Here is a 20,713-nt window from a genome sequence, read left to right on the forward strand (position 1 = left end):
AAGAGTGAACATGAATTTTCTAAAGTTTAATAAGTAAACAAATGCTACTTAAACGAGTTTCATTTATATTTTGAAACTTAATTGATTTCAAACTGCTAAATGATATTTTATCACATATTTGGATTTCAACCAAGGAGTTGCACCTGAACGTGGTTTTAAAAAGCCATAAGTCATTGGTGAGTACTTCCAAGTGCATTATTGAACTTGATACTTGATTGAAATGCTTTACCAATGTAATCGGATAATGTTTGATTTGTTTGGTCGGGCAAGGGCAAGGATGTACTTTATCGCACTTGCCCTACTGTGACATATTATTGTTCATTGGTTGCAATTAGTTGATATACATGTATATAACTTGAATACGGTCTGGAATTCCAGAAACCTTGTGGCTAATTAATCAAGTCGAGCCGGCAAGGGTTTGGTCGATTAGATAACGAATACTGGGTCTCTAGTTTTGTCGAGTGGAGTGTTATCTCCTCGACTACTTGGTATGCTCGACTATTACCACGAGTGTTTATTTTAGAGTTCGGGCCTGATAGGGGGTTTGAATGGTGGTCGGAGAGTGGAGTTAAGTGGGGTACTACTGGACTGGTTACTCTACTTGAAAGTTGACAGAGTATCAACTATTACTTGATAAAGTTATGGCGGAGTTAACTCGCAAAGGCGACTGTATCCTTTCACTTGGAAATGTTGTTTACCTAATGACTGCTATGTGAACTGTTATTGCTCATATTATGAACTCTTATACTCACTACTTTGATATTTTCACTTTTAAATAGTGGTCAACTTTCTTTTGGGTCTGCATGATGTTTTGGAACCTCACTGAGTTTTACCTCACCCAAGTACGAGCAAGGGCGTGAGGCTGGCGCCGGCTAGTATCGTTCAGTTTTTTTGAATTTTTGCGATTGTATTCGCGCTAGTGCTCGATTAGGGTTGAATTTACCTGGAATTTTAAATATTTTGAGATTTTTGAGAATGTATGAGCCTTGGAGCTTAATTTAAGCATCAATGTACATTCTAACCTTGGGAATTATTGTTTCATTCAATTTCAATAGTTGTAAATTATTTTTTTAAGTAAGTGAGTGAGTCCTGGCGAAAGCTGGCAGACGATTCGCTAAACCCTGGGGTACGCCCTAGGGGGAGATGGAGTCATCACAAAGAGTAGGGAAAACAAGTTTAAATAGACCTTGCAATCGAATAATGCCGATGAAAGCAAGATGATGAAGGATAAGAATAGTCACAATGAAAAATCTAGCAAAAATTTTGATAGGTGTTTCATATATAAAACGAAGGAGCATTATACCAAAAACTGCCTACATTGTGGCTACCTAGACACAACCACACAAAAGTCTAGCGCGGTTAAAAAATGAAATGTGGCATATATACGACTCATCAAATCCATTCAAGATAAGGTACTCACGTAAGATTGAGGTCATATGTACATTGATACAACTATCAACAGGTACTAAGTCATGACATTAGTGGATATCAGAATCATCGTGAACTATATGAGTGAAAACACCATTTTAAAGATGGTAGTTACGTGGATGCTGGTTATTAGAGAATTCAAGGGCATGAATGGCAAGTGGACACCACTCACGAGAGAAACTAATAAAGTATCGATTCGCATAAATTCGTGAATAGGTATGGCTAATTTTTTCATTGCCTAATAGATGATTACCAATTTTTTTATATGAGATTTTTCGATTATTTGAGACTCATCATGGTGCCTTATGAGGATGCTATCATTATTGTATAAAAAGATAATTCTTATTTCATGAACATGTGTCCAAGAAAGAGTTAAGTCACCTTCAACTTGAAAAAGATGAGTTAACATTTATATTTAACGAGGAGAATCCTCCAACTTTGGAATCTAAGACAGAGGTATCGATCCTATACGAATTCAAGAAGGTCATGGAAGAGTTCCAAGACATGATGCCTGAAGACTTGCCAAAGAGACTTCCTCTTAAGGGTGTTGTAGATCACACCATCAAGCTAGTGGAAGGCGTTAAACTCGTCTCCTGACCGTCCTATCAAATGTCTTCTGAAGAACTTGAAGTGTTATGGAGGCAAGAGAATTTTTGAAATCTAACCTTATAACGTCCCTCCTCTTTCAGTAGAAGGACAGAATCTTACATATGTGCAATGGCTATCGAGCTCTCAACGAGATTATGGTGAAAAATAAGTATCTTATTCCACTAATCATAAACTTGTTCGACTGCCTTCAATTGGGTAAGATTTTCTTTGAACTAGACTTGCATAAGATCTATTATCAAGTAAGGGTTAAGGAAAAAGATAAGTCAAAAATGGCTATCACCACGATGTATGGATTGTTTGAATTCAAAGTAATGCTATTCGATTTAACTAATGCACCAGCTACATTTTGCACCCTCATGCAAGAGATGTTGAAGATTTGCTTGATAAATTCGTTGTGGTACACCTCGATGATATTATTGTGTATAGTACTAACATGGAGGAATGTGTTGTATATTTGAGACAAGTATTTGTCGCGTTTTGAGTCAACCAACTATACGTAAAGAATGAGAAGTGCGAGTTTGAACTGTTTGAGGTCTTCTTCTTGAATCACATCGTAGAGAACAATAGGATTTGGATGCAATCGCAAAAAATTAAGATGATCATAGACTAGAGAGCACCAATTATGGCAATGGAGTTGCAGTCATTTCTCAATCTAGTGAACTATTATCGTCAATTTATAGAGGGTCACTTGGTCATTGCCATTTCATTGACAGACTTATTACGGAAAGATAAGGTGAGGAATTGGACACTTTGCATGCGCAGTCTTAAAGGATGCAATGATGAAGAAGCCAATCTTGACACTACTAGATTTTGACAAACCATTCAAAATGCACACAAGCATCCGATTTAGCCATTAGTAGGGTTCTGATGCAAGAGAGTTACTCCATAACTTACGAGAGCCATAAGTAAACGATGTGGACAAACAATGGTTGACTCATGAGATGACTTTGCATGCGCAGTCTTAAAGGATGCAATGATGAAGAAGCCAATCTTGACACTACTAGATTTTGACAAACCATTCAAAATGCACACAAGCATCCGATTTAGCCATTAGTAAGGTTCTGATGCAAGAGAGTTACTCCATAACTTACGAGAGCCATAAGTAAACGATGTGGACAAACAATGGTTGACTCATGAGATGGAAATGCTTGCGATCGTGCATTACTTGAGAGTATGAGAATGTTATCTTAAGGTTATTATACCGTTCAAAATCAAGACGGATAATTGAGCGGTGAGTTACCATCAGTCACAAACAAAACTCTCAAGCAAGTAATCATGATAGATGAACTATCTAACAGAATTCAAATATGAGTTAGAGTATAATTTGGATAAGACCAATATAATAACTGATACCCTTAGCCGCAAAATTGCTATCACATTTACTTATATGATCAAGAGACATCTTTTGAAACGCATTAAAAAGGGGTTTCAACAAGACCTGCAATCCCAAATGCTTAAGGAGTTAGTTAAAGAGGACAAGTGGAAGAGAATTTGGCTTAAGATTTGGGTCTTTTATACCAAGAGGCAACACATATTCGTTTTGAATTTGGATTACTTACAGAGGGACATTCTTAAAAGTGTTACGACAATCAATATGTTGGTCACCTAACAACATATCATACATTGTCTTTTGTGCGAGAATGGTATTACTAACCTAACTTGAGAGACGACATCAATTAGTATATGAGAACTTATCTTGCATACTAATAAGACAAGGTGAAAAACGAACCACCTACTAAACTTTTACAACCATTGCAAATTCTAGTACGCGTATAGAAGAGTGTCTCTATGAACTTCATTGTAGTACAACCGAGATAAAAAAGGTGTACAAGCATACTTGTTTTCGTGAACCATTTGTCCAAATATACGGTGTTCATCCCTACCCTAAAAGAATGCACAACAGAGGTAACAGCAAAATTCTTCATGGGGCATGTCATCAAGTATTGATGCTTGCTAACATCTATAATAAGTGATCGAAACTTTCGTTTTATGGGTAAGTTTTGGATGGAACTATTCTGTTTGTTAGGATCGAAACTTATGTCAATAACAATGCATTTACAAATGGATGGGCAGACGAAAAAAGTTAACAAAGTACTAAAAGTGTACTTTCAACGCTACGTGACTATAAATCAAGTTGATTGGATAAAATTTTTAATTGTTGTCTAATTTTACTTCAATCTGTGGAGGAAGGAAAACACCGACAAAAATCAATTCAAGATCGTATTAAATTTCAACCAATGGTTTTGAAAAATATTGTTGACAGGTATAAGGGTCTAAATCCTCCTGTGTTTTGATTTGCCCAAGATTGGTAAGAATGAGCAAAAACAATTAAGTTGTACTAGGAGAAGACTTCACAGCGGATGAAAAAATGCGTTGACCGTAAACACACATTTCACGAGTTTAATGAAGGAAATCAAGTGTTGATGAAACTCTTCCAACACGAATGCATTATTGGGGTGCATAAGAGTCTCATGAGACGATATAAAAGATCATTTACTGTACCAAATAAGATTGAAAACGTTGCCTACAAAGTGAAATTGCCCAAGATTCTATCCCAACTCTATCGGATCTATCTTATTAGCCTACTCAAACTATTCCGTAAGAATTTGCAAGACCTGTCGAGGGACGTATCAGTGAGGGCACCCACAAATGTTATGGATGACTACAAAAAGGTCACAAAGGATATTTTAACTGATTATATTATTTGACACAAGAAACGTGCACCAATGAAGAAGTACATGGTGTGTTGGCATGGTTTACCTAAGTTTGAAACTAGTTGAGAGCGGTAGCAAAGTTATGACAGTTCAAGAATCTCAAATGAGTGTACAAAGAGAACTAATAGGCATAATGGATGATGCCTTGTTTAAGTGGGAGAAGATGACACGGTTTGCATGTGCCCATCTCGTAGTTGGCTAGACATACACTATTGCCCATAAGGGAATCAATAAAAAATTAGAATTGGTAGTAGAGGCATAGTCTATTTCAATGAACGAATGAGAAGTTTTGGAGGTTAGGACCAATACATGGAGGTATCTTAAAACGTTTTTGGTAGCTTGTAGCAAACCTTAAAGGCTTCCGGAGTGTTTTACACCATTCAAGAGTTTTGGAGAATAGTCTAGACCTTGTACATAAGAATCTTACTTGTATAGAATGTTGTAGAGACCAGTGTAGAAAGGTATTGTGTAAAAGTTTCAAGAGCTTTACTAAGAGTTCTTGACTTACCTATTAATATTCTTTGAGTGCAGTACAAGGGCTTTTGTTCACTTCTCACATTTTCCCTTCTTTGCTTATTTCTTTCTTTTTTACACAACCACACATTTGAGAGTTAGGTTGAATTAGCAAATGTTTCATAACTTAAATCTTAAAACTTGTTAGCGTTGGAGAGTTAATTTTACTAAAGGATTCATGAATTATCTGATTGCTGATTATGGAATCTTTTTCGTTTTTAGTTTCATTCGATTCATATACTTCTCTGAATCTAAATAATATAATTGGATTTAATTTAGAAAGTTCTTTTATTAGTCTTTTTACAAATAAAAAACTTTCGATAATCCATTTTTTTGTTTCTTTTGAAACTCTTAGAAGTAATTTTGTTTTTCTCTTTAAAACTTTTAGAGCTAGAAAATATGCCCTTTTGAATTTTATAATTTTTGTTTCCAGCTCCTTAACAGCGGGCTCAAAAAAAGAAGATTGTTTTCTGGGAGAACTAAACGGAAGGCTGCACAAGCGTGTGTTATTAGAGATTTTAGCCAATCCGTGACACCTGCGACCCCCATCCCCTCTATTGTTGAATTTGGACCAAATTTGGTTGGATTTGGTCATAGATCAAACATCGCATGAGGGACCGTTTTCTCACTTCTTTGTCGGGTGTAGACTAGATTTGATTGGATTTGGAAAGGGAGGGAAGGAGAAGGAGGGAGATGAGGAAGAAGGAGAACGGAGATAAGAGAAGGAGAAAGGAAGAAGAAAGTGAAAATAAAGGCAGGAGAGGGAAGGATAGAGAAAGGTTAAAAAAAGAAGTGCACTGTGCCAACAGCCAATAGTGACAGCTAGTTGTTGGAGTAGCAATGGTGGCAACGAAGAAAGAGAAGAGAGGAAAGGAAGATAAAAGAAAAAAGAAAGAAAAAGAAAGAAAAGAAAAGGAAAAAAAATTTCAAATTCTTCACAACGGTTTTTTCTCATATTTTACAGTAAATTACAGTAAAATTTTATATAAATACCAAAAAATACACCATTCAAACGAACTCATAGTATAAAATTTCATACAAACACAAAAAAAGACGAGTCTGTTTGAAAAAAATACGCCATCGAAATAGACTCGTATTTTGATGAATTCAGGATCGTCGATCGATGAATTCGGGGTTTGTTAAATAATTTGGTCAAACCTTGGTGGTAGTAAATGTAATTATTTTAAGGGTTAATCACATTTTATCCCCTTAAAGAATATCCTATTTTTCAGTTTACCCCCTAACCTTTAATTTTGCTCACTTAACCCCCTTTAGGACAAAATTGCCCTTGCATTATTTTGACTTTTCATTTACTTTGTTTTCCTTTCTTTTATTTCTTTTTCTCTTTCTTCTTTATTTAATTCTTCCTCTTTCCCACAAAAATTTTCACCTTAATGATTGAAATTAAAAAAGAGGAATTGCAGAGATCTATCTTCTCTTTAAATAATTAAAAAAAATAGTCAAATCACTTTTCTAAAATACAATTTTTTTAGCCTTTCAAATCTTTTAATTTTGGGTTTTCCTCTTTCATTTCTAGTTTCTCATTTTATTCCCCAGAAAATATCTTAAGATGAAATTGTGACCTAATTAATAATCATCAATTGAAATTTGTGACACGTTGCATCATACAAAAAATCAAAATTAGTTTTTGATGCCTTTTAAACCTTCACCCAAAAATATGTAATTACAAACTCAAAATAAAAAATTTCGTTGAAATGGAATTTCTATTGGGAAGGATGAAAAAGAGAAGAAAGAGAAAAATAAATAAAAGAAAGAGAAGCAATTTCATCTTATGATATTTTCTTGAGAATAAAATGAGAAACTAGAAAGGAAAGAGGAAAATCCAAAATTAAAAGAATTGAAAGGCTAAAAAAAATTGTAATTTAGGGAAGTGATTTGAATATTTTTTTTAATCATTGAAGGAGAAGATAGATCTCTGTAATTTCTCTTTTTTAATTTCAATCATTAAGGTAAAGATTTTCGTGGGAAAGAGGAAAAATTAAATAAAAAAGAAAGAGAAAAAGAAATAAAAGAAAGGATAACAAGGTAAATGAAAAGTCAAAATAATGCAAGGGCAATTTTGTCCTAAAGGTGGTTAAGTGAGTAAAATTAAAGGTTAGGGGGTAAACTGAGAAATGGGGTATTCTTTAAGGGGATAAAATGTGATTAACCCTTATTTTAATCCTACTGTAGCCCTATAACTTGCACGTTTTCAAGTAACAACGACTTCCGGATCTAACACTTGGTTCCACTCCACTTTCCTCGTTGCCTCTTGTTGTCTCAGTATCTTCTGAAATATGGATACTCTTATGGCTAATTACAAAGACGATGAGGACGATCGTGACATTGGCGACCAACCCCATCCACCCTCCTCCACCGCCACCACCACCACCACCACCACCACCACTAAAACCACCATCACTGGCGGTGGCGCCACTGAAGCCCCTTCTGATGCGCTGCCAAAAACTGAGCCCCAGCCCGAGGTGGAACAAGAGGTCGAGGCCGAACCCGAAATTGGAAGCGGCGGCATCAGAGAAGAGCAACCGACGGCAATGGTATTGGAAGACCTCTCCTCCGACGAAATCTCCGACGACAACGAAAACCCTAAAGCAGAAGAAGGGAATGGGTCAAGGAATTCTCCTAATTTCACCAAAGTCTCGGAGGACACTGAAGACGAAGAAGACTACGAAGATGAGCCCCCGCCAAAGAAGCAGAAGCAGCTCTCTTCGTTAACCTGTCCATCGCCGGAAAACCCTGAAAAGCTGAATCTTGGTGGAATTACCACGCCTGCAGCTGCCGCTGCAGAAACGCCGCCAGCTGCTATGGCGAAATCTGGCTCGAAAAGCAGCAAGAAATCCAAGAAAAAGAACAATAATGTATGGACAAGGCCGACTTCGAGAAAAGGGAAAAAGAAGGGGAAAAACAATGGTAATCAGAACGGAAACAATACTACAAATATTGCTGAATCAGAGGATAAGGTATTAATAACCCCAATCCCCAGGTTTCCGGACAAAAATGATGATAGCCCGGATGCGGCAATATGTCTTTCTAAGGTTTATAAAGCTGAGAAGGTGGAATTGAGCGAGGATAGATTGAGTGCTGGGAGCACTAAAGGGTATAGAATGGTGAGGGCGACCAGAGGGGTGGTTGAAGGGGCATGGTATTATGAAATTAAGGTAGTACATTTAGGCGATACCGGTCACACGAGGCTGGGGTGGTCAACGGATAAAGGGGATTTGCAGGCGCCAGTTGGATATGATGGGAACAGTTTTGGTTATAGGGATATTGATGGGAGCAAAGTGCACAAGGCTGTGAGGGAAAAGTATGGGGAGGACGGATATAAAGAAGGTGATGTTATTGGTTTCTATATCAATTTGCCTGAAGGGAATTTGTATACCCCCAAGCCACCTAGATGGATATGGTACAAAGGTCAGAAGTATGTCTCTGCTCCCGATGCAAAAGATGATCCTCCCAAAGTGGTGCCTGGTGAGTGAGAACTGATGTTTTGTATATATTTTGTTGTTGCAGTTAAATTCTTTGCAGTAGGGCTTGCTTATCAATGGATGTGGTCTATGTGTGCAATTCTTCCTTCATTTGTTTTCTGGTTGAATCTATCTCTCGTTGTTATATTCAGTCCTAAACTTCTCTAAAACTAAATACGACTCATTCCTTTGGATAAAAGAGCTTTTAGTTTGGTTGCTTCTCAGGCTAATGTGGTTAAATTTATTAGCATTTTCCTTTCGTGGAAGCATTATTATTATATTTTTCAGGGAGATGGTAGATATGGCATTTGACTTGGTTGTGTATCTTTTTAAATCTTTTTCTTTTCTGCCATAGTTTTGGGCAGTGAAGTCATATGTAGCCATGTTTATATTGCATTTGGACAATTGATGTCTCTGGTATTATTTTGTCGTCTAATCTATTGATTGAAGGGAATATTTCCAAATTGTGCTTTTAAAAAAATGAATTTAAGCATACTGTGGCCTTGAAGGTTGATAGATAGTACGCCTTGTTGGGTGTGGCTCACTATGATGCAAATGGAGGTGTCTTGCTAGGAGTTTTATATGGAAAATGAAAGCTTCTTGTATTCTTTACATCCTTAGTATGCAAAGTGTTACTGTAGAGTTTAATTAGACTTGCTTGGTTTCCTGGAAAAATACCTGGTGAACATATTATTTTTCTGTTGGTAGTCTTAACAGTTAAAATGACATTAAGGATAGTACCTTGAAAGAAAGCAAGCAGGCCTGACACTACAAATTGCTGTTCAGTAGCATAGGGAGTGGAATAGGAAGAGATGGATAATGGTACTCCATAGAAGGATCTGGCTTTAGAATATCCAATATTTGAGGCCCTTGTCTTTGGTTTTGATGCAGTGTGGGGCTTATTGTCATAGAGATTAAGTAAATAGAACGATTTGCAATTTACCCTGTACTAAGTTTTGGACCTCCCACATAGAAAATAGGGTCCTAAACACTCACTCTCAGTGGCTGAGCTAGTCAGAGCTTTCGAGTCTATATGATTTACTTTTTAGTTGTCTACCATTCTAAGAGATTCGTTTATCTTCTGCTTTCTTTTTCTTATTCAAGATCTTGTTATTCTGCAAATGTTTTCCTTGCTATGATGTTCACTTCTGGACCATAAACAGCCCCAGTAACTCACTCTTTTCCAAATTCTAACAACAAAGCTGCAGGGTTTGGTTATTTTATCCATAGTTGTGGATTTTGTGATCCCATGATTTCCTTTTGCTTATTAATTGGTTTTGGGAATAGAAAGTTTCTTCTCTAGATTTTTCTGGTTAATAGTTTCTCTTAAACAAGATATGTACTGATTGAATGCCACACAGTTTTGACCTACATATTTAGATGCTGAATTTGAGGGAAAATGTCTTGATTGAGATTAAAATCTTTTCTCTTCCCCCTCCCCCTCCCCCTTCTGCTTGGTGTTTTTTCATTTGAAAGGGAGCAGTATTCCCATTTTCCTGCTTGCCTAAGGTGTCTCTGCTGATGTGTTGGTCTTCAGGCTTGTCAGTTTTGTACTAGTTTCTTTACTTATTATGAACTTTTTGTTAGTTTTATTCATACAGCACTCAGTTCCAGTTTGTGCTATAGATGACATGTTAGATGGTAATTCTACCCTACAGGAAGTGAGATATCTTTCTTCAAGAATGGAGTATGCCAAGGCACCGCATTCAAGGATCTTTATGGTGGTCGTTATTTCCCAGCTGCCTCGATGTATACGCTGCCAAACCAACCTAATTGCACTGTCAAGTTCAACTTTGGACCCGATTTTGAATCTTTTCCAGAGGACTTTGGTGGACGGATGGTGCCAAGACCTATGGTTGAAGTTCCATATCATGGCCTTGATGTCAGAGTTGAGAATGGTGTGTCCAACGAGAAGAAAAATTAGCTATAAAATCTTTTAGAATTCTGACTAACATATGCTGAAGTGAAGATAGTTTAAGATTGAAGGTCTTGTAACTTGGTGATAGCTAACACGCTTTTTAAGGCCTGTGGACATGCTGCCAACTTGACTTCTCTAGATTAGTGAAATGACTATTCTATAATGAAAAACCATAATTTACTTTTTTTTAATCAATTTCTATGTATATCACTGAGAGGAAGGACATAATTCTTGATCCCAAATGTCCTCTTGTAAACTCTTTGGCTAGTCTTGAAGGCTTTCAAATGTCGAATTCTTTTTTTGTTGGTAAAGATTTAGAAAATTCGTTTTAGGTCATTAGGAAATTCTTGTTTGTTCCCCTTTCTTTTTTTCTTTGAATAATTCTTTTGTCCGTCTATGCTTTTTTTTTCCCCCTCCCTGCTAATGTGATACTATCTTTACGAAATTGTCCTTGGTTTTATGCTGATGTGAACGAGATAATATTTCTCAAGTCAAAGGTGAGCAGATTTGTTGGTTTATAAGCCAGAGAGAAGTAGAAAAGGGACAGTGAGAGGGAACTGCGAGCAACAATTTTGATAGCTTGGTCTTGTTTTTTGGCTGGGGATGTAAGGGTTGGGTTAATTTCTCTGGGTGGATTTTATGTAATACAGACTTCCTTTCTGATGACAGGTAGTGCTTGGTATCCCACCAGAATGTGTCCCATGCTTAATGTGGTAAAAGAGCAAGGTACTAAAATTGTGGAAGCTGCTGAAATGGTCAGTTAAGCTTGACGAATTCATTCAGGTGAGACATGTTCTGTATTTGTAATGAGAACTTGTAAAAAGCTATGTGGCTTGTTGTTCTATGCAGTCTGACTGTAGAGTTATGAGTCCATCTGGTGTACAGTCACTCTCTAGCGGATATTGCCAAATATTTGAAATGATTGCCAGTCTACTGTCCTTAACCATCGTTGACTGTGTAAATACTGGTTCAGAATTAAGCTTTAGAGCTTATACTTTATTGGTTCTGGCAGAGAGAGAGGTGGTCGATCGGTAATACTTAGGCTGCTTTTCTCTTTAGCTCAGACTGTTACTAATGTCAAACATATGTCAAGTCAAATTACACGTTTGGCTTGATGCACATCAAGTTAACTCGGGATTGGGATCCCAATGATTTTGGGCAGTACCTTGGCAACTGAAAAAAAATTAATAGACCAATTGTGAGAGAGATCAATGTTGCATGTCATGGATAAGGCTTCAATTTGGACTGTAAATAGCGTTTGGAACCTATGAGATTAAGGGTCTATTCGGTAGCCAAGTTTTTTGGCCCATTTTTAACAGACAAGTTGGTTTACAACTTTAAATGAAACCTCTAAAAACACCCCATTCTTCAAAATACTCAAAAACATACAAAATTTTTTCTTTCTTTCCTTTTTCCTCCTCCCTTCTCCACTTCACCTCACGACCATTGGCTGGCAGACTCCTTTCCCTTTTTTTCCTTCTCACTCTCTGTCTTCCCCTCCCTCTCCTCGTCCCTCTTCCCTCCCTCCCTTCTCCTCTCCTCTCTCCCCTCCTCCCTCCTCCTCTCCTCTCCTCTTCTCTCCCCTCCTCCCTCCTCCCTCCTCCCTCCTCCCTCCTCCCTCCTCCCTCCTCCTCTCCTCTCCTCTTCTCTCCCCCACCCCCTTCACCCTCCCTCACCCCACCCCTTCCCTAGCGACTTCTAGTCGCTTAACTAGATCTAGATGTAGTCAAACGATCAGGGTAGGAGGAGGGAGAGGGGGGCGGGATGAGGGAGAGGGGGGAGGAGAAGGAGGGGGGAGAGGAGAGGAGAGGAGAGATAGAGGACGAGTGAGGGAGGGAGAGAGAGATGCAGAAGAAAATGAAAGAGAGTGAGGGTACCGCAACCAGTGGCTGGTGGTGGGGAGGGAGGGATGAGGAAGAGTAGCTGGGGTGTGGGGAGGAAGAAGAAGAGAAGGGAAAAAAATGAAAATAAGAAAATTTTTTTGACAAACCATCAAATAAAGTTTTTTTACAAATTCTGTAGTCAAGTTTAGACAAATACTAAAAAACACACCATCCAAACGGACCGTAAGTATTGGTGTGACCCTTTGTTTAGGTGATGTTGAGATTGTTTGTTGTTTTTTTAGGGAAATTAAGTTTGATTATAATAATTAGAAGGTGCCCATGATAGTTGGATCAACTGTAAGGTTGTTAGATCTGGTGCAACACTCTATGTTCAAATTGCATTTCTGGCAGTCCCTCATCAGTATACAATCTTTAACAAAACCATTATAAGCCTCCCATTCCGTTACTGGCTTGCTGTGATAGTGGAATATCTAACTTGCCCTCCTAAACTTAGAGCAAAAAATAAACCGAAAACAAAAAGCAGTTCAACTCCAAATGCTTAATAGCATTGATTGGGTTGAATAATATGTTGAAATATGTATACTTGATAACCAAGTTAGCACCAGCTGAGGGGGACGGTCTAGGTCTCATGAATTAGAGGTCCTCCATTTTTTCCTTCTCGCTTCTTAAATTCCACCCTTTCCTGCTAAAGAAAAATTAAACTTAGCACCAAAAAAATAGGTTCCAGTTGTGGTAATAGAATATGTGAACTATTTTAAATTTCATGCCCCTACAACTCCTGAAATTTAATTTTTTACTTGCACCTTAGTATAGTCTATTCGTTTTTTACTTTGTAGAACGGATTGACCTACTTGATCTCTTATCTGTACTAATCTTCCACCATCAAATTTTAGTTGTTTGCAATTAGTTGAATTTGTTCACATTTATTCTTTGCAAAAGAAGCAATGTAATACTCTACTATCTAGGTGGAGGGATTGTGAGCTCTATAGCTTAATTGCCACAGGGTCTTGGAATTTTTATTTTTATTTTTTTGGAAAATTTTCCTTTAAATACCAGGGGAGCGGTGTTTTTTTTATTGAATTAGTAACAAGAGAGATCAAATTTGTGCTATTTACTAGGTAATTTTACCCTTCATCAAATTTGTGCTATTTTATAGATAGTTTTACCCTTCACTATATGTGTCATTGTGTGTGCTATTAACAATCAAATTGAGTGAACTAATTTGGAAGAGTTATAAGTTTATTTTGGTGAAATGAAACTATTGAAAGTCAATGGAAAGATAAAAATTGGGCAATGTATGAGTTAAAAGTAATTTAGTCCCTTTTCTGTTCATTGAGGCAAATTGATGCATGCAAAATATTATTTTTCAAAATTTTAAACATCTCCAACATGAAACATAATCTGACATTTGATATTTTAGAGTTGTGCGTGTTAATTACCTTTTTATATATGCATTATAAGTTTATTATTCTCTATGTTCGTTGTTACATTTTCATTGATATAATTGTTAAATAGTTTGCTGTCTATACTTGTTAGCTTGTAACTTTTCCGGGTATATCAATTGGATATGATGACTGGATGTTTGGGTACTAGATGCTAGCATCCTCTTTCCTCTTGACTATTAGAGTTGTCTTAAATCACAAGTTTAACCAGATTTTGATGCAATCATTGATTGAGAAATAAAAATATTGAATTTGAAAGACTAGGATAAATTTTTTAGGGTAGAGTGCAAAAGGTTTAAAAGAAAAATTGATTTCTGGAAGATGGGTTAAACATTATTGTCCAATTGAGAAATTCTTAAAATTAAAGCATCCACATGAAATTCAAATGTTAAATAAAAACTTTCAATTCCTCAAGGGAGAAAAATAAAAAAGAGCTTTTAGAGTTTGTATAAATAGGTTATTCGGTTCAATCGTTGTTAATGGTGCTGCCATAAAATATTGTTGGCCAATATGACAATATGCGGAAACCTAAAACTAAAGGGGAAGCAGACTTGAGACATTTTCTATTTGTGCTTTAGGTTTTTGAGAGCTAATTATGGGCAATTATTTCATTAGTGGATGTTCAAAAATTTAAGATCATGTTTTCGTCTTGAGTGAAGGTTATGTCTATTACGTGAGACATTTTGCATGGTGTAATAGTGTCAATCACTCATCATTAATTAATGGTGGTAGGCAATTCCTTGTTTACCAAAGAGAAGGCATTACATGATCGACGTACTTCCACATACTATTGCCACATGGTGCATTACTATTAGTCACATTTTACTAAATAAGTAAAGTGGATTATGTTTGTGAGACATTTTGCCAATAACATAGTGAGTTATGTCCACTATGTGAAATATTTTGTATGGTGTACTACTGCCAATCACTCATCATCAATTAATGGTTTAATGGTGGTAGGCAATTCCCTGTTTACCAAAGATGAGGTATTACATGATCAACATACTTGCACGTAGCATTGCCACATGGTGTATTAATACCAATCACATTTTACTAAAAAAGTAAGGTGGAATATGCTTGTTTGATGGATTTTCACTTTACTTATTTGGGGGAATGTGGTTGATATTGATGCACAACGTAGCAGCAGTATTACGGGACTTGCGATGACTATCTAATAGTTTCTTATTATTACTTGATGATGGTGGGCCATTTCTTGTGTGGCACGTACTTTACGACGACCCTATCACCATTGGTGATGGATAAATGCTATTATGGTATTAAACGTGATGCATATGATGTGTCTAATACTTTTCATATCTGAAAGTCATTAGAAAAAAGTTGTGGTCAACTCGTGTAAGCTGCTAGTAACGTACTTTAACCATACAACAGCATGAAAGCTTGAGAATTGTTATATATGTACCTGCAAGTGTTGGTTTGAAAAAAGATCAAGTGAATGTAGTATCCCTAAACGATTTAATCTCTGTAACTTGTTAAAGAATTTTTTAGTGGGAAAACAGAGTATCATAATCTATACAGTTTAATTTAACTTACATTACCAAATAGCTTGTTTTGTATCCCCACAATAAAAAAAAATCTCTTGCTTTAGTTTGTTATACAAATAGTAACTTCCCCGTGAATTCTTCTGCTGTTGATTGATGTCAGACTTGTTCTCAAATGATATGGTACACTTTTTTCAACTTTTGAATATAAAATATCTACTCTCTCTCTCTCTCTCTCTTTTCCCCTTGTTCTCAGTTGCTTTTCAAAACTTGCTTTTAGCTTCCATAGAGTAAAACAAGCTTAAAAGACCAAAAGCAGGAAAAACAGATGCTTTTGGATTATGATTCTGTTTCACGACAATTAACTAGCAAGTCGATAGACTATGAGCATAAATGACAAGAAACTAAATTGTAGTGCATAAATAAGATAGATGACACGGATGAAGTGCAAAAACATCATAGAATTTCTAATCACTAGAAACGTATAAAAATCACTTTTATTTTTTTTGGGGCCAATTGATGTAGATTGTTTAAAAACAGGAATTACTGGGATTAGCTTGTTTATGGATACACTTCGAACAAGACAATATAATATAGATTCTAACATGCTCATAAAGTTTCATTTCTAGAACTTTTTCAGCATCAAATTCTCCATCTCTCTTCCCGGCACCCGCAACAAAAAAAAAAATAAAATTACCCACCATAAAGTTATTAGCAGTGCCAAAAGTGTGGTTCTAAGGCAAATTTCTTAAAATATTGTTGGAAAAAAATGTTGAAAAAATATCATTGGAGGACGTGGTATTTTTAGGTTTATGATCCTGATGTATGCTTGACACAAGACGGATGAATGTAGAAAAATTTTTTTGTGAAAAATTTGCAACAATCAGATTGCATACAATAGTTATAATCCAATAGTATGGATTTAATAGTTACTTACTCTATTCTCCTTGTATACAGATCTCATTCTAACATTTTATTTCACCGCATTAAAAAGTACACCTTCTGTTTTCTTCTAAATTCTCTAAATTCTCACTTTTAGTTTTGATACTTCCTATGGCAAATTAAGTTTTAAAATTCACCAGGGAAGGTCGAGAGATCCTTATAGTTGCGTGTTGTTTAGACCCTCATAACTCTGCAATAATTTGTTCTTTTGATAAAAGTTTCTTGAACTTTTGAAAGTTCAAAGGAGAAAGGCTGGTGTGTTCGAGAATACCTTCAAGGAATAGGTTATTATTTTGATATTTGGATTCTAAGCCGGCACTCTAGTATTTGGTATCAATCCCACAAAAGCTAGCCATTCAGGAATGAATCCTGATGACACTATGCTTGCAGAACAGGAATGTTAAGAACTCTTGAAGTTTGGACTTATTGAGATTTTACATTCTTAATGGGCATGTCAAGTATTCTATGTGAATAAGAGATCTGAGCAGGTAAGAGAAAAAATGAGATTTTTAATTAATTACCAACCTCTCAATATTTTTCTACTTGATGATAAATTTTCAATTCCCAATAGGTTCACACTTTTTACCTAGATATCCCAAGCAAAATGGTTTTCTAAATTTGATTTGAAATCTGGATTCTGACAATTGGGAATTCATCTTGAAGATAGGCATAAAATTGGTTTTTGTATTCCTAATCATCATTTTCAATGGAAGGTCATGCCTTTTGGATTAAAAATTACACCTTCTCTTTTCTAAAAAGTCATGATAAAGATTTTCTAGCCTATCTTGCATTCTGCATTAATCTATATTGATGACATACTTCTTTTCAGCAATACTTTTGAAGAGCATCTCACATTGATTAAAGATTTTCATAATATTGTTGAGTAATATGGGATAATGCTTTCTAAAAAGAAAATGTTCTTAGCACAACAAGAAATTTTTTTCTTTTGCATGAAAATTGCTAAGGGACAGTGTACGTCTGAACAACATGTTGGACAATTTGTCAAGGATTTTTCAGAAGAAAATCTCTCAAATATGCAAGTTCAGCAATTTCTTGGAATTGTTAATTATGTCTGAGAATTTATTCCTCAAATTTCAAAACATATTAGTCCTCTGACTAAAATGCTCAAAAAGAAACCTCCTCTTTGGAGTTCTTCACAGACTCAACCTATCCAAACACTAAAGAAAGAACTTCAAAATCTTCCTACCCTACATCTCTCATCTGATGGAAAAAGAATTTTGCAAATTGATGCCAGCGATAAATTTTGGGGAGCAGTACTTCTTGAAGAAGATGAATAGGGAATGAAGCATTGTCGTAGTTTTGCCAATGGAAGATTCAAAATTTCTGAACAACACTATCATTCTACTTTCAAGAAAATTTTTGCAATAAAAAATGGTATAAAGAAATTCTCTTTCTTCCTTGTATCTCATCATTTTTTGGTTGAAATGAATATGGGATCATTTCCTAAAATGCTGCATTTCAAACAAAAATCTGTTCCTAACCCTCAATTGCTTAGATGGTCAGCATGATTTTCACAATATTTTTTTGATGTTAAAATATCAAGGGTAAAAAGAATATTGTTGCTGATTTCTTTTCAAGAAAAGAACATTTACCTCAACAAGCCTTGTTCATCCAAGTTTTCTCCTGTTTAATATTTACATCTATTTTTTCAGAACCCTCTGATATTTACCAAATTCCTTATCCATGGAAAAAAAAAGATATTGAAAGAATCCGAAATCAATATGAACTAAAAATTTTTAGTTCATATGGAGGATCAATTTTAAGTCCTTTTGGTACTAATCTTGAATATCCTTTCTGTCAGATTTTCATTGCAAGACATGATGATTTTTTCAAATCATTATTATGATATTTTTGGTGTCTTTGCCATAAATATCATATTTTGATTGAATTCCAATCACCATTCTTTTATCAGTCTTTAATTCCAAATCTCCAAACCTTTTTACAATGCTTTCGACCATTAACATATTGGTCTGAATTATTCTCAACTCAGTCTAAATATGTTATCTTTCATTTTCATAGACCCTGTAGTCTGATAAACAACCAAGTTCAATCCTGTCCAAGTGCAGTCATTTATAAAGAAATGAATCATACTATTTTAGACCTTGATGATGAATATGAAGAAGCACAGAAATGTATCTTTCAAAAAACAGATTCATTTCTCCTGAAATTTGGTCCGGTCACTATGGTTCATGAAATTATCATTCTAGCCATCCTCATTGGACCAGAGTTAAAAGATATAAAAAAGAATATCAGGACAAAATGAATGATACTGTGATGCAAGATTCCCAAGATCCATATGATATATCACAAAACTCCACAGCTACATCAGAAATCTCTTCTTATATTTTCAAGAACCGATCATAACTTAAAAGTTTGGAAAATAAAAGAAAAAACAAAGAATCATATGAAGACTACATTGAGATGCATAATATTACTGATCCAGCCACTACTTCATCTAGCACTCTAGATGATGACTATCGGTGGGCATGGAATGATGTTAACATGAATGGATCCCTACGATAAAATTTAGAGATTATTATTACTTTTGTTGTTTGCTTTTACGAAAGGTCATTTGTTCTCAAAGGCTAAGTCAAGTTTGTTGTTTGCTTTTACGAAAGGCCGTTTGTTTTCAAAGGCCAAGTCAAGTTTATTGTATAAATAGATGAGTCCATTCATTTGAAAGGATTATCTCAGTTTATATCTGAATCTTATTAAATAAATGTCTAGTTTTGATACCTCTTTTGGCAAACTAAATTTTAAAATTCACCAGGGAAGGTCGAGAGATCCTTATAGCTGCATGTTGCTTAGACCCTCATAACTCTGCAATAATTTGTTCTTGTGATAAAAGTCCCTTGAACTTTTGAAAGCAAAGTACCAGAGTGCCGATTTAGAATCCAAATATCAGAATAATAACCTATTTCTTTAAGGTATTCCCCAACACACAAGCCTTTCTCCTTTGGGTTTTCAAAAGTTCAAGGGATTTTTATCACAAGAACAAATTATTGCAGAGTTATGAGGGTCTAAGCAATACGTAGCTATAAGGATCTCTCGGCCTTCCCTGGTGAATTTTAAAACTTAGTTTGCCATAGGAGATATCAAAACTAGACTTTTATTTAATAAGATTCGAATATAAGCTAAGATGATCCTTTCAACTGAATGGACTCATCTATTTATACAATAAACTTGACTTGGCCTTTGAGAACAAATGGCCTTTCGTAAAAGCAAATAACAAACTTGACTTGGCTTTTGAGAATAAATGATCTTTTGTAAAAGCAAACAAAAAACTAAATTTGCTTGAGTTGGATGACTCAAGGGGCTCATTTGCTTAAGTGTGCAAATTCTCATAATCAGTAATCCAACTATTTGGTAATAATTGAATTAACTCTGATTTTGAAATTTGTCTGAGAACAAGAGTGCAAGATGCACTATTTTTTTCATCTTCCCGGATCAAAAGGGCATTTTCACCACCAAGGATTGTAAGATCCAGAGTATGATTCTGGACACGATAAATCATTTGGTAGTGAAGAGTTGCAGCAATGGCATCTGAGACCTATTTTGCCCCAATAATTTATACCTGCACTTTAAGAGCATCTAATGGATGTGGATCTGCTAAGGACATGTTAAAATTAGGAAAGAGAGTAACAAAAACAGTTCCAGCATTGAGAGTAGTTTCTGTCGTTGCTATACAAGCATGCGGATATTGTTTAAATCTTGTGTCAAGTAGAGCTACACGAGCAACTACTGGAAGTCCTTTTCTTCCATGAAATGATAGAGAAATCCTGATTGCTCCAAAGTGTATATGGGTATAACTTTGCTATTTCCATTGCATAAGAAAATCATTGGGAATGTGCAAAGTTATAAATTGTTCTTTTTTGGTAGCAGGAATTGGGTGTTGGTCAACTTTTGATGCTTGAATATATTCTTTAACTCCATTAGGATGAGATCTAATTAATGATTTTATCACAAGAGTAGGAAAAAAAGATTGTTTAGCAAAAGCACTATATGGATTTATAACAAGAATAGAGGTAGGATTAACCACCTCTGGTTCAATAAAAACTTCTTATAAATAATCTAATTTATTACTATGTATTGTTTCTATTTTTAAACCACTAGCAGTAGTAATAGAAGTAGATTTAGAAGAAGAAGCCATAAATTACACACGACTAACACTCAGATCTTTATTAATAAAAACTTTCTTTTTGGATTTTTTAATATCTTCTTGTACACGCTCTTCAGTACAAATAACAGAAATACGATGATATAACAAATCAATCTTAACTTGTCTACTGACAATACTATAT

General features: G+C 35.5%; 1 protein-coding gene across 5 annotated transcripts in view; it reads left to right on the plus strand.

The window, feature by feature from the left end:
* The first annotated feature begins 7,481 nt into the window (after nucleotides 1-7,481).
* The window catches only part of LOC113721420 (protein TRAUCO-like), a 30,601-nt gene continuing 17,369 nt past the window's right edge, over nucleotides 7,482-20,713 (plus strand). For 2 of the 5 annotated variants that reach the window (XR_003456120.2, XM_072066057.1), the window contains exons 1-3: nucleotides 7,483-8,750; nucleotides 10,405-10,644; nucleotides 11,334-11,447. Coding sequence is in view for 4 of the 5 variants with exons in the window: in XM_072066057.1 (XP_071922158.1) it covers nucleotides 7,562-8,750; nucleotides 10,405-10,644; nucleotides 11,334-11,428 (1,524 nt within the window). In the remaining variant the exon portion in view is untranslated. Of the gene's footprint in view, nucleotides 8,751-10,404; nucleotides 10,645-11,333; nucleotides 11,613-14,682; nucleotides 15,682-20,713 lie in introns of those variants that run through there. The other 3 variants (XM_072066024.1, XM_027245551.2, XM_072066094.1) reach the window with 3 other exon arrangements.

Source organism: Coffea arabica, chromosome 1c (assembly GCF_036785885.1).
Source record: "Coffea arabica cultivar ET-39 chromosome 1c, Coffea Arabica ET-39 HiFi, whole genome shotgun sequence".
NCBI classification, from domain to species: domain Eukaryota; kingdom Viridiplantae; phylum Streptophyta; class Magnoliopsida; order Gentianales; family Rubiaceae; genus Coffea; species Coffea arabica.